The sequence below is a fragment of the Anoplopoma fimbria genome, chromosome 3 (genome assembly GCF_027596085.1).
Source record: "Anoplopoma fimbria isolate UVic2021 breed Golden Eagle Sablefish chromosome 3, Afim_UVic_2022, whole genome shotgun sequence".
Classification (NCBI taxonomy): Eukaryota; Metazoa; Chordata; class Actinopteri; order Perciformes; family Anoplopomatidae; genus Anoplopoma; species Anoplopoma fimbria.
In genome coordinates this window covers 15,795,329-15,808,698 of record NC_072451.1, presented here as the reverse complement: position 1 = coordinate 15,808,698, position 13,370 = coordinate 15,795,329, and the positions used below count along the sequence as shown (strand labels likewise).

General features: G+C 42.4%; 1 protein-coding gene across 2 annotated transcripts in view; it reads left to right on the top strand.

Moving 5' to 3' along the window:
* Positions 1-425: 425 nt before the first annotated feature.
* LOC129088807 (tensin-3-like) overlaps positions 426-13,370 on the top strand; it is a 33,894-nt gene continuing 20,949 nt past the window's right edge. For both annotated transcript variants that reach the window (XM_054596038.1, XM_054596037.1), the window contains exons 1-11: positions 426-725; positions 7,981-8,148; positions 8,384-8,434; positions 8,659-8,781; positions 9,123-9,187; positions 10,290-10,373; positions 11,649-11,761; positions 12,263-12,323; positions 12,514-12,589; positions 12,681-12,810; positions 13,065-13,130. In XM_054596038.1, coding sequence (XP_054452013.1) covers positions 7,999-8,148; positions 8,384-8,434; positions 8,659-8,781; positions 9,123-9,187; positions 10,290-10,373; positions 11,649-11,761; positions 12,263-12,323; positions 12,514-12,589; positions 12,681-12,810; positions 13,065-13,130 — 919 coding nt within the window. In that variant the 5' untranslated portion in view covers positions 426-725; positions 7,981-7,998. The remainder of the gene's footprint in view (positions 726-7,980; positions 8,149-8,383; positions 8,435-8,658; positions 8,782-9,122; positions 9,188-10,289; positions 10,374-11,648; positions 11,762-12,262; positions 12,324-12,513; positions 12,590-12,680; positions 12,811-13,064; positions 13,131-13,370) is intronic.

Sequence of the window (13,370 nt, the reverse complement as noted above, 5' to 3'; positions counted from 1 at the left end):
GTTCAACTTCTAGAATCATCCTCACTAACATACTAGCTGATTGAATGCCTTATAATGTTTTATCCCGTTATATAAATACGTACAACAACAACAACAACAACAAAAAATACTTTATTACAACCGCTCCTGCCAGCGTCACCTCTGTCATTGTCCGGTCCCCACATGTCGTGGTTTTTTGGGGGGTCCATGGGGAGGAGGGATTAGGGGGCCTTGTAGGAAGTCTCCCTCTGCGTGTGAGGAGTGAGGGTGAGAACAAATGGAGACAGGCAGGGGAGGAGGCCGTAGAGAGACGGGGGAGGTAGGTGGAAGGGGGAGGGAACAAGGGAGACAGCCCTAGCGGCGCAGTGGGAGGAGGACTTAGCCCATGCCAGGACTTGTGGCGGCTGCAGCGGCAGCACCGACTGGAGGAAGTGTACTGGGGGGGGGCTGAGCAGAAGCGACAGAAGGACAAGCAGCAGTAGTTCAGGAACCGAGCAAGGGCTTCAACTTTATCACCGGCAGCCACAGTAAAAGGCCGAGGAGAGCTGAATTCCAGCAGGGGAAAATGAGCCTGTATGACGGGCTGAGGGCTCTTTGATCAGGACTCTACCCGACTCTCTCTCTCTCTCTCTCTCTCTCTCTCTCTATCTCTCTGTCTGCAGCTCTGACTGACAAAGGGGACACAGAGCAGAAAACAAAAAAGGAAGAAGAAGAAGAATCAAAGTACTCGCTTTCAGTTTGAAAAGGTAAGGCACGGTGTCTGAACTTTTCCACGCTCAATCATTTACAGGGAGTGTTTTTTTTTTTTTTTTTTTTTAAAGTCGGTGCTTTTAAAAAAAAAAAAAAAAAAAAAAAAGCAGGATTAGACTTCCACACACTGTGGTACCCTTTCCTCCCCCCTTTTTCTCTTAGCCCTTTGCTCAGTCACATTTCATTGAGTGTGCTCATTTATTTAAAGTGCAAAACAGGGCACTATGCTCTCTGTATTTACTTTGGCTCCTGCTGAAACCAGCGGTGTGTGTTGGAGCCCCAGCTCCCCCAGCAGCACTCTGAAGACAGAGAAGGGACTCATTCAAACTGACCCCAGCACTGATCTTGTGATTTTTGTGTGTGTGTGTGTGTGTGTGTATGTTTTTTCAATGTGAATGAGTATTATTTAGAGCCTTTGAATTAAACTCCCTCAAAAGCTTGGCTTGAACTCTTTAAGTCTATTTAGCTTTTAAATGTCTTCCTCAATGAGCTGTGTTTTGCAATGGCTATAATTTGGGGTTCCTTGCTGTTGTGGGCACGGGCGCACTGGAGACCTTTTTATAATGTGAAACACATGGGGTCATTCTTGTAGAAGACTTGTACCACTAGTGTAATAGAACTCCATAAGAAGCCCTTTGGTGACTGCCTGAACTCCTCAGTCGGTGGATAAATGATGGAGACAGTCAGAAGTATGGCATTTTTTTTTCTTTGAGCTACAGCTGCTGCGTGGTATTTGCAGCCCTAGGGCTACGCTTTTCCGGCAGCCATTGTTGATGACATGTACAAGCGTCCTTGCATCACAACAGCCAAAGCCTCTCTTCACCTGAATATCCGTCCCTCCCTTGCTTGGAAATCAGACACACACCTGCGTTCACACCCTCTTCCGCGCCCTCTCTTTCACACAACATAAACCATGCAGGTTGTCCTGAGCATTTTTTGCAGGCTAAACTCTTTCAAGATTAGCTTTAATTACAGACCCAGGGAGAGAGGAGAAACATTTTTTGAACTGGCAATTACAGCTTTTGTTGGCGGGTTCTATTTCTGAGGTTGTTCCTATGAACAATATCTGGCCCCTCAAGGCGGAAAAAGAAATGTGACAGAAACCCAAATGTCAGGCGGTGAGTACAAAGGCCATGGCAGGGCGACAGATGAACGGGCATCCTGATGGTGTGGTTTGGACAGGTGGGTTGGCTGAAGGTTGGGGTTGTGTACTGTAAGCAGAACACTGTGATCTAACCCCGGGAGGAACAGCATGGGACGGAGGCACTGGAGCATTTCACTTTGTCGCAGCGGTGCCACGGCCTCCGGCTGACATGTGTAAGCCATTAAACGTAGAGAGGGAGACCTGGAGGAGGAAGGAGAATGGGAGCAATAAAGGGGGAAAGAAAAGGAGAGATGGAGGGAATGAGAGAGAGCGAGAGTGGGAACGTAATCCATTTTGGAGCGCATTCCACTATGACCTTGGGGTAGAAAAGGGTAATTAGGGAGTACTTTAGGAGCCTTAAGGGTGCGCAGTTTTTGCTCAGGGCTGTCATTTTTATTCCCTTCAAAATGTCTTGTGAAAATGCGGGACGCACAGAAAATACTCAGCTCCCCATCTCCTGTTGCTTTTCTTTTTTTTTTTTTTTTTTTTTTTTTTTTTTAATTCTCATGGTTTTGTTTATTTCAGTTCTTCAGCAGTGAATGAGTGTCAAAGCCACAGCGTAAACATACAGAGCCCCAAACAGGAAAAGGCCAGAACAAACTGTGGCCTTGTCCCTCTCCGGGCCCTTCAACCAGCCTGTAATGTCCCTGTGGACTTGTTATCCCGCAGTATGGGGCGTGCGCCTCGTGCCAAGTATGAATACAAGGCGGTTTAGAACAGTGGAGCTGATGGTATCAAGGTTAGGGGGCTATTAGATGTGAATGCTGAATACCAACTGGGGGCTTCAGCCAGAGGATAATGGCAAGAAGCTAATCTGTTCTGGTTGTACAACTCCCGTCATCTGATAGAGTGGTAAACGGGCATGACTAGTTATTTCCATGTGCTGGGCAGTCAAAGAGAGAGAGTTATTGAGCTAAATTTAGTAAAAGTGTAAAAAATAAATCTTCAAGAGGTCCCCCCCCCGCAGGCCTGCCAGACTTCCTGAAGCATTTATGGCACTTGAGGTGTTACTCAGCTTTGCAGACAAACAGCTTCTGAGGTCATTAATCTGTCCAGAGTCTTCCAAAGAGACCTCAGTGTACTGTATGTGTAGCTGCCTTTTTCCATAGGTGCAAAACAGAGCCGGCTCCTACATGTTGGGTTGAATGAGCTTTATCACCTCCACTTTGATTTGGGCCTCTATCTGTAGCTGTAGCAGCGCCTCAGTCTGAACCAGAGAAAGTCTGGGTTTGGTCTTGTTTTTATTCTCCTATTATTGAGAAATACCAGTGCACCTATTTTTTTCAATTTCAGACACATTTGAGTTTAATGGACTTATAGAAATATCTCAATTGTCACCAAATGGAGGTTGTTGCGACTACATGTCAATCATAAACTGGAAGCTGGAGCCGACAGAATCAATTCAATCCGATTTTGGAGTGGAAATGGGGGGAAGGGATGCCTTGATTGCTTTCATATGTGTGCAGGCGTAATGTTTGTGGACATTTTGGTTTTCTTTAAATTACTAAAAACACTTGACTTTTCTTAGTGATTTCCAACCTATCCATGTAAATGTGGATTACTCGATTAGGTAGATTTAAGTCTGGTAAGAACTAGACTTAGTTGGGTTGCTGCAGCTTCTCTAATTTTAGGATGAAGGCACTTCTGTTTCTTCAGATGAGAATTTGTCATTATTTTAGACATTGTACACACTAAACATTGCATCCAAAAATAACACAAAAACATTGATTGATAGCAAAAATAAAAAATCCTTTAGTATGAAACTAAGAACAAAAAATGTTTATACTTAGAAAATTCTTGTCTCATTTTGTTGACATATTAGAGTCAAACTTCTTTATAGGGGGCTTTTTGGATATCTCTTTGTATCACAGATAGGATTGAAACTGGAAAGTTTGGTATATGTAAGTGCTACTGAAGTTGAGATTTCTGGCTGAGAGTGTGAGATAAAACAGATTTAATAGAAAATGGCCCTAAAAGATATGTATGGTAAATTGCAAACATTTTGAAGACCCTACAAGTGAATAGGCAAAAACGTTTATTTAATAGATATGACCGTGAAACTCCCCAAGATGATTCCTTTCATTGAGAGAATCATTTTTTTGTATTACAATTTTTCTGAAATTTTAGGGTTTAAATCTGCAATTTAGCAGTGGTGCAGTGGTTTTTAATGATGTTGATGTACTACGATGTAGATAGGTAGGTTACCAAGGAGGAAGTAGGTATACTCTCCTATTTATTCCAGTGGCTTCATGGTCGATAGGTGGGTATACTCTAAACCACCTGAAAAAGAGGTGGGTATACCCCTTATACCCCTTATACCTGCATACACCCTTCACTACACCACTGTAAATGAGGCATTATTTAATGCTAACTTTTGGGGAATTTAGGAGAAATCTACAGATCTGCATAGTAAAAGTAGTAAAATTAACACCTAAATGTGTATTTTTTTCGATTTTTTCTTATCTCAAGTCTGAAAGAAGACATGTTATGAAAGCAAAATGGACCAAAATCTTAAAAATGACCAGAGCATTTAAACTTTTTTGCCCTTAACCAAGACTCTCAATGCTGTATTTCCTCTTCCACTGGTTTGTACAAATATGTAAAAGCAATATGCAAGATGATGGCCACACTGAATTTGCTAATGGAAAATACAGTTGGGGAGCATGTAGACATGTTGCGACCAGCCTAATCACATACAAACAAGTTTGAGTAAATGGATTCCATTGCTGTGGCTCAACCCCAGGCTCTGGAGAGTATTTATTATTTGTTGCAGACAAGCATGCAGAGTTTTTGCCAACTGTTGTCACCACAGTGGACTCAAAAATGAAAACAACTATAAGATCACTGTTCACATGACGAGGCCATAATTTAACCCACAGGGTCCGACTAACTGTTGTCTGGATTTTGAGACAGTTCTCTCTGCAGTTCATGTCCTATTACATGATGCTGTCTTCTTTCATCTCGTGGTTCACCTGCTCGTACAAAATGGAGGATTCCATCCAGTACGGGCCAGGTGAAGGGTGTGGCTCCTGAAATAGAAATAGGCTTCATCCCAGCACTTTGATATGCCTTCCCTGCATTTCTTTCACGCATAAATGGAATGTTTGATTAACTTATTTTCAGCATTGCGTTTTGGATCTGGTCCCAAGTGATGGTCATGCATGTGTGAGTGTGCTGACAGCACGCAGGCAGCCCAGTCAAGTCAAGCTCTTACCTGCAGGGGTTGGAGCTGGGGGGAGCCAGACACACCCTAATCCCCCAACATCCTGACCTCAGTAAACCTGTCGCTGCTTGTTCACAGTAGACCTGGCAACCCGTTTTCTCGAAATCTCTCTGCCTACCCCGCTCCTCTACCAGCCTTGCACTCCCGGTGCCATGGGTGGGCTCGGGATTTGAGCTCCTTGGCACTGCTTATTCTGCCTTTGTGAGCTAATGCTGCGCCTCAAACCAGGAACAAAAGCAGTCAGTGCAAATTAAAGACCAATTATCTATAGTGCGTGCTGGGGCAAGTCGCTCATGTTAGCTTGAATGATGAGTTGGAGAAGTGAGAGGTCTAGTAGGAGAAGGATGTTGGTTACAGCAACATTGCGCATGAACGTTTCATGAGAAATTAATCATTAGAAGTTGATATTTAGAAATTTGGATTTATTTTATAATGTGATATTAGCTGATATTATTTTTATGGATTTAATTTATTTGGTTGAAACCTTTATTTCTTTTAGTTTAGCTACCTTGAAATTAGTTATGTAATCAGTAATTGAATAGTTAGACTTTAAGCTTGTAAAAATTAAGCTAACATTATCACCATTAGCTGGTTAGCTTGGTTTAGCATGAAGTCTGGAAACAGGGAAACAGCTAGCCTGGCCCTGTACATACTGGGTCATAAAATGTGCCAACAGCACAGCCAAAAACAAAATTGTTAGAAAAACATATCACGTTTTAGGGGGTGGTTAGATGCCTGACTACTTCTTGGCGTAAGCAAGTCAGTAGGAAGCTACTGCGTCCGGCTTAGAAAGAGCCCGGCACATAACCCTCTGGCTCATTTTTCACAATTTGTTTTTTGTTTTTTGTATTGTGACAGATTTGTTATCTAGAATGGACAGAGCCAAGCTAGCTGTGTCCTTGCTTCCAATTCCTATGCCAAACCAAGCTAACCAGCTACTGGCAGTAACTTTAGCTTAATTTTGTACTGCACAGACGTGAGAGTGTTATCAATCTTTTCATGTAACTTTTAGCAAGAAAGCATATTTTGCCAAACATTTTAAACTTTAAACACTTAAAAAAAGATCTTAATACACCAAATTAAGTAAGTAAGGAAAGTTTTTGTTGGTAAGTGTTTGTCAAAAAGGCTATCCTTCCCATTTCTAGTTGGTGCAGTACTTTGACGCCTCCATGACAAAGCCTTCTTCCCATGCCCTGAAGAGACACAGAGCCGAAGTACTGGCCATCCTGTTCATTAATTTCCCATTAGTCAACAGTTTTCCTCTTAGAGTCTCAGGGGAAATAGACTAACCCCGCCATTAGTTCCAACAATCCCCGAGGACCTCTTCCCCCCACGCTCCCACAACCTCGACCAATACACACACATGCACAAAACACCCAGCCCTGTTTCCCCGAGTGATGACCTCTTCATACACATGGCCTCTTTCATTCCGCTCTGAGGGTTGGTTTAAGCTGTGGCTACACTGTCCCTGGTTTATGGCTCCCGCTCTGGCCCCCTTCAAAGTGTTGGGCTGTAGCCTGCAGTCATTGCACACTTAATTGACGGACACATTCTTGACTGTGGATCGTTCAATCACAACAAACAATCAGAGTTATTCAAGAAGGATGATGATGATATCTTTGGCAGCGTAAGGAATGTGTTTCTGTTTGTGAGAACGTGTGCTTGTGTTTGAGTGAAATCTGAAACATTTATCAAGCTCTGTTGATCAGTTATCTCTTACATTTGCAACACACAAATATAGATTAGTAGTTTTTATTATATTTATTATTTATTAGTAATTTGCATTGGGCCTAATTCTGGCTAACACAAAAGGTAGGATTTGGTTACAATATTAAGTAGAGATAAAAAGTAAAAAATAAGTATATAAAATAGAAAGAAAAATAGGAACAACACAAGAGCAATTCAACTCAATTCTACAAGGCAAGTACAAACACAGGAACCTCAGGCTTGTACTTCAACTAATAGTGCAATACTGTCGCAAATATAGTGATATAGTTGTGTGATAAGTAGTCACAATGTATATTATATGTAAAATCAAACCATACACTAATCATGTTTGTCTGTATGAATATAAAAATATGATACAGTACATAAAGAATAACATCGAACCATTCTATTATACCACAGCAATATAGCATATAAAGTAATATGTCATATAGAATGATTATAGTATAATATGTTTTAAATGACAAAAATAGTTTAATATTTAATAATATATTATACATTTTATATCAGGTTTTGTCAGGGATTATGAAAATGACCAATAAAAACAATTAGTTGGTTTGATTTATAGTTGAATCGACTAATGGTGACGGCACTTGTGATGGCCGCAGGCAACACTTTGCTATTCTTGGCCTGACAGCCGGCACAGAGCGTACAGAGATGACTAGATAAGAGAGTAAGGGATGTGTCTGTGGTTGCGGCGGGGTGAGACGGGCTCTCTCTCCAGACCACCACTGCAGGAAGTGCCATGAGGTCACAGGGACACGCCGTCACCCAGGGATTTACAGCAACTGGTTCAATCCGGAATTGTTTGAAAGTTTCTTTTGTCTTTGTAACTGTTGCTCTGACTGACTGACCAGTGCACTGTATATCTTTTTCAGTGGAGATAAGTGGCACTTGTGTTTTGTTTCAACCAGTAAAGTGATTGTGACTCACACTGTTGACCGTTTTCTGTGCAAACAAGACACCCTCTGTCATCCAATCTGGAATTGAAGTCAATCTCTAAAGATATCCGCAACAAACTTGGACACAGTGACTAAAGCCGAGGACTTTGACCGCCAAATATTGACTGGAGCAAAGTCACCTGCTCTTAGTGGGAACGGTGGGAGGTTATTGAAGGGCCCTGAGTCACCTGTGTCTCTGCTTTGGTAATTCTCCACAGGAAGTCCCAAGATTCAGCATGGAGGAGGGATATGAACTCGACCTGACGTACATCACAGAACGCATCATTGCCGTGTCCTTCCCCCGGGGCTGCACGGAGGAGATCTACTCCCACAACCTGAAGGATGTCACGCGGATGCTCAAGTCCAAGCATGCGGACAACTACCTGGTCAGTGCTAATTTGTCTGCTGCTCGCTGTCTCACCTTGAAGTGAGCCCAAGTGTCAAAGTGCAAACAATATTGATGTCAGGGCCGATGGGCTCTCATGGGATATAGACGTGAGAGTATTGATCTTAGAGCAAATAGTGCATCTTTCGCTCATGCTTATGTAAGTGTTAAAGTAGAATGCAGTGATCTAAGAGACAACATTATAAGTCAATGGCTGTGTTGTGTGTGCTCTTTAGATTATCAACCTGTCGGAGAAAAGACATGATCTCACTAAAATGAACCCGAAGGTGAGTTCACATTTACTGTGTCATCTGTAAAATAAACTAATATCCATCAGCTTGGAAAAGAACAAGAACAAGAACAATTCATTTCAATGGCAAAATAGATCTCTGTTCATCCGCTTTGATCAGCGCTGTCTTACCAGCCACATTACACAGTATACTATTGATTGCTAATGCATAGCTGTATAGTGCACTACTGTGTCTGTTTACAGTGAGTGATGTGTCTTCAGACTCTAGATACGGGCTGGCCAGACATGCATGCTCCACCTCTGGATAAGATCTGCACCATCTGTAAGGCCATGGAGAGCTGGCTCAATGCTGACCCCCTCCATGTGGCGGTTATACATTGCAGGGTGAGCATCTCATCTTTTTTTTCTTTTTTTTTTGTTAAAACCCCTGAAAAAGTATTTAGTATTTTAGGTATTTCCCATATTCTGATTTCAAAAATTGCTAAATCCTGATTGGATATTTGACTGCCTTTTTTGTAAATTTGCCATGCCCGATTCAAACATACAGAGATACGGATTTGTGTCATGGGAAATAACCAACACATTTTGCAGATGACGGTGTGTTTTATGTAGGAACCCATCACTCACACTAAGATGGTGATTGAGATGATCAGTTTTGGTGGAGACTGAGAAAAGTGCTGGGAATGTGTAGTGAATCTGTTCCTGTTCTCTCTTTGTCTCTTCAGGGCGGCAAGGGTCGAATCGGCGTTGTCATATCGTCCTTTGTGCATTTTACCGACGTATCAGCCAGGTAACCACCACTGTGTGTCACATTTTTTCCTGTTGGGTTATTATAAATCCGTTGAAGTGCGCCCACTCACTGTTGGCAGCAAACGATGTCAACAACTACCCAAAACCGTTGCAAAGACTTGATCCGCAGACCACAAGAAATGTTATTGCCTATCCAAGGCTGATTTAGTTACCTGCTTTAATTATGGGTCAAGGGTGATTCAGAGAGTGAGTCAAAGCAAAGTCACTTCTTTTGAATTAAAAAAGGAAAACAAACAATTTATGCCATGAATCAGCCCGTATTGAATTCCATGATTCAACTTGGCAACATGTTAGTCACTATAATAGCTTCTGGCTTCAGTGTCAGTTTCATTAAATCTTTTCATCCCGAGGTAAACTGATTCTTATTTTCAATCCATTGTTATTGTCTAAGCCCTAAAGTGAAGGAATGCTGCAAACATTAGGAGAGGCTGCCTGCTGTTACGCCACTCTGTAGATCCCCTCTGCACACAGCAGTCATTGTGGCAAGAGCACACACCGGCCTTCGATTTTTAGCCACCGCTTCCCTTGGTGTTTGTGTCCCGCTGGGGAAGACCGGGTCGGCAGGGCAAAATGTGAAAGACAGAGGGTGAAAAAGAGAAGTAGAGGAAGAGATAGGAAAACAATGAGGTAGATTTACAATGGAATAGATTCATCGTAGGGGGGAAGGAGGGGGGACAGAGGGAGAGGGTCGACGAGAGAGAAACAGAGCTGTGGTGAAAAGGCTCCAGAGCCTGTTGGTTTTAGGTCTTTCTGAATAGCAGAGCTGTGCACACACTCCGGCCTCTCTCTGTCCTCCTCTCCCCCTCCGTGTTTACTCAAGGCTAGCATTCTCTTCCTCTCTGCTGGAATCCCCTGTCCCTCCGCTTACTTTCACTCTTGTCCATTATGCATGTGTATGCATGTGTGTGTGTGTGTGTGTGTGTGTGTGTGTGTGTGTGTGTTGTGTGTGTGTGTTTGTGTGTGTGTCGTCCCCAATTTAAGTTGGGGTTAACGCCATTCAATTACAGAGCAGCAGAGTGTAATCTCTCTCCTGAGGCATAATTACCTAAAGTGTTTAATGTGTCTCACTGTCTCCCTCAAAGTGCTGATCAAGCGTTGGACCGCTTCGCCATGAGGAAATACTACGATGATAAGGTCTCGGCTCTGATGACGCCTTCGCAGAAACGGTAAGACACAAAACAAAAACATGCCTGTTCTAAATAGCAGCATGCGTCTATCGGCGTGTTGTTTGAGTTGGTGCTATGTTGACTCACATCCAAACACATTCATGACGTCCCAGAACACCTGATTCACCACAAAACTTTGCATGTGCCGGTGCTGTTTGTCTATTTTTTTCACTATTTGTGGATCATTGTAATGAAAATGGGACCCCATGTTGACTTGATGTAATCCTAACCCTGTGTACCACTGTGAATCATCAACACCCAAACTAGGGGCTCAACTCGTGTCTCAGAACATGGCCAGATGAGCCCAAATTAGTACGGCTGGATATCCTGAGACATTTTTTTGAGTGTGCATATTTGATGCCTGAGTTTCTGCACCAAAACCAATATAATACTTATGAGATATTTTACGAAGAGGAATATATATACAAGTTTTCCTGCAAAACACTTTTTTCCATTTAACAAAATAACTTTTTGTTAAATGACTTCTCAAATATTAAATGTTTTCTTAAAGGAATAGTTACAGTATCAATAGACATTTGGGAAATATGCCTATAAGCTTTCGTACCAAGAGCTAGATGAGAAGATCGCTACCACTCTCATGTCTGTACATTACATATTTAGCTACAGTGAGCAGCAGATTAGTTTAGTTTAACATATCAACTTGAAAAAGGGGGGGAACAGCTAACTAATAACATATGAACTGGCTGCTGCTTAACTTAACCTAACCTTAAGACATGAGACTGGTATTGATCTTCTCATCTAACTATCTAATTTATTGTGAATAAAAATTTTCTTTCCAAAATGTTGAACTATTGTGAAGTATGAGAAAATAACCCTGATGATGTCATAGGGATGTCACCAGGGTTAAGTTTCTTGTAAAGGCCTGACTTCCTAGCTATAAGCATCAGTTTGAAATACGTGGGAATTTGCCAGACAGGGGGAAAAAAATGTCCTCAAGTTCCATTATGGGAAGTGTAGGATCCAGTGTTTGTTGACCCATACTAAGGATTAAAGACTGTACATCTCAGCCCTGTGATGCCATTATAATGAGCAACCTTCTTGCTTTGGAATACCCCTAAACACAGGCAGTTAACACCCAGTTGTGGTCAGTAAATATGTGATTAAAAAAAAGTAAACAAGACTATTTGACACATTTTGGACTGTACATATAACAGCAAATTTGATACCCGTGGATGTTAAGCTTGTTTTTGGTTGTGGTAATAGCGACAATCCTCCTGTGTATAATTTACGTCCACCGTTGTCCTTTCATGTCAGGTACGTTTGGATCCTCAACAGTCTTCTGAGTGGATCCATGAAGATCAACGCCTCTCCCTTGTTCCTGCACTGCGTCATCCTTCACGGGATCCCGAACTTCGACGCCACTGGAGGTTAAACTCTCATTGTTTACCACTACACACAGCTGCAACTCCCAATGAAAATACAGTCGCTGCCACCATGGCGGCACAAAAGAACTCCAGACACGACCACATCAGAGTTGGAGCAGTAAACAAGACGAAGACTTATCTCTTCTTTATATCTTTCTCTTTTTCCAACACACATGCATGCTCAGACAGAAAGAGGCACTCGCATCAAACAGAGCTGAGGAGAAGAACTTCTTTATGGGTTCCCAGTAAAAACATGGGAACTCGTAGCCATGTATGTGTGTTAATTGCTGTTTTTACTAATTTCACCGAAAAAACAGAGGTTTTACGTCACTCCATGCCGCTGAAACCCTTTTCTCACAACAACAGCTTAGCACACGTGCTGTGAGCAAAACAATCTGAGAAGCTCCTCATGAGTATCTTCTCTAACATGCTACTTAAGGTCACGCTATCAGTGCACATGTAACTTTATTTTCTTTTGACAAAATATATATTTTTTCTTTTCAGTGTGTCGTCCGTACATCAAGGTTTACCAGGGAATGCAAACCGTGTATTCATCTGGAATCTAGTAAGTAGCTTACACATGTGGAACAGTAATTTGTTTACCTCAGAGAATATTGGAGTACATCAAAGCAATTTTCTGTTTTACTGACTTTAATGCTGATTTTCATTCAGAGTTTACTGCTTTCTGTAAATATCTGTGATTGCTTCCAAACTCTGGCTCACTTTGACTCACTTCTCTATTGTTTTTGTTCCAGTCATATTGGTCCAGGCCACAGAGGCCGAGTATGCATCACCCTGGAGCCTGCCCAGCTTCTAAAAGGAGACATCATGGTAGGGAAAAAAACGAAATGCCCTCTCAAGATGTCTGCCATCCGTATTTATTGTAGCAATCACACCATTTTTTTTGTATTTTCTTTTGCAGATTAAATGCTATCACAAGAGTGACGTAACGTCGGAGCGGGAAGTTGTTTTCCGGCTGCAGTTCCACACGGGAGCAGTGCAGGGCTACAACCTGATGTTTGAAAAAGAGGACATGGAGACTGCCAACAAAGGTAGACCTGAAAAAAAAAACAGAGAGCAGGTCTCAACGTGCCGCCGCTAGTTTACGACGCCTCCTCTGCTCCACGCAGCATCTGCAGGGCTCGGTCTGGACTTAATTTAGACTTGGCTCTTTGAGACCAATAATTTTGTTTTCTTAAACATGTTACGTGTTCTGAGAGAATCCTATTCACAGACAACACCATTCATCCTTCCACTTCTGAATGAACGGCCACACTAATGGCATTCCTGTGTGCTTACATTCCAGATCCCAGATTTCCAGATTATGGTAAAGTGGAGCTGGTGTTCTCTGAGGGACCAGAGAAGATCCCAGGTAGATTCAAAACTCTTTATACTTTTTATTCTCAGAAGTTGATACAGGGAGAGTTAATTGGAAAAGCGGACACAGAGCTTTCTCCATTTCCCTCCTTCGTGTTGTCCTGTGCTCTGTGCCTCCCCCTCTGCCTCCTGGTGAGAAGGGGCGTGGAATGCTGCAGAGGGGAAATGTAGTGTGAAGTGTGTGCTGACAGAGAGGTAAAGAAGCACAGCATGTGCTGCCCCAGAGGCCCACAGG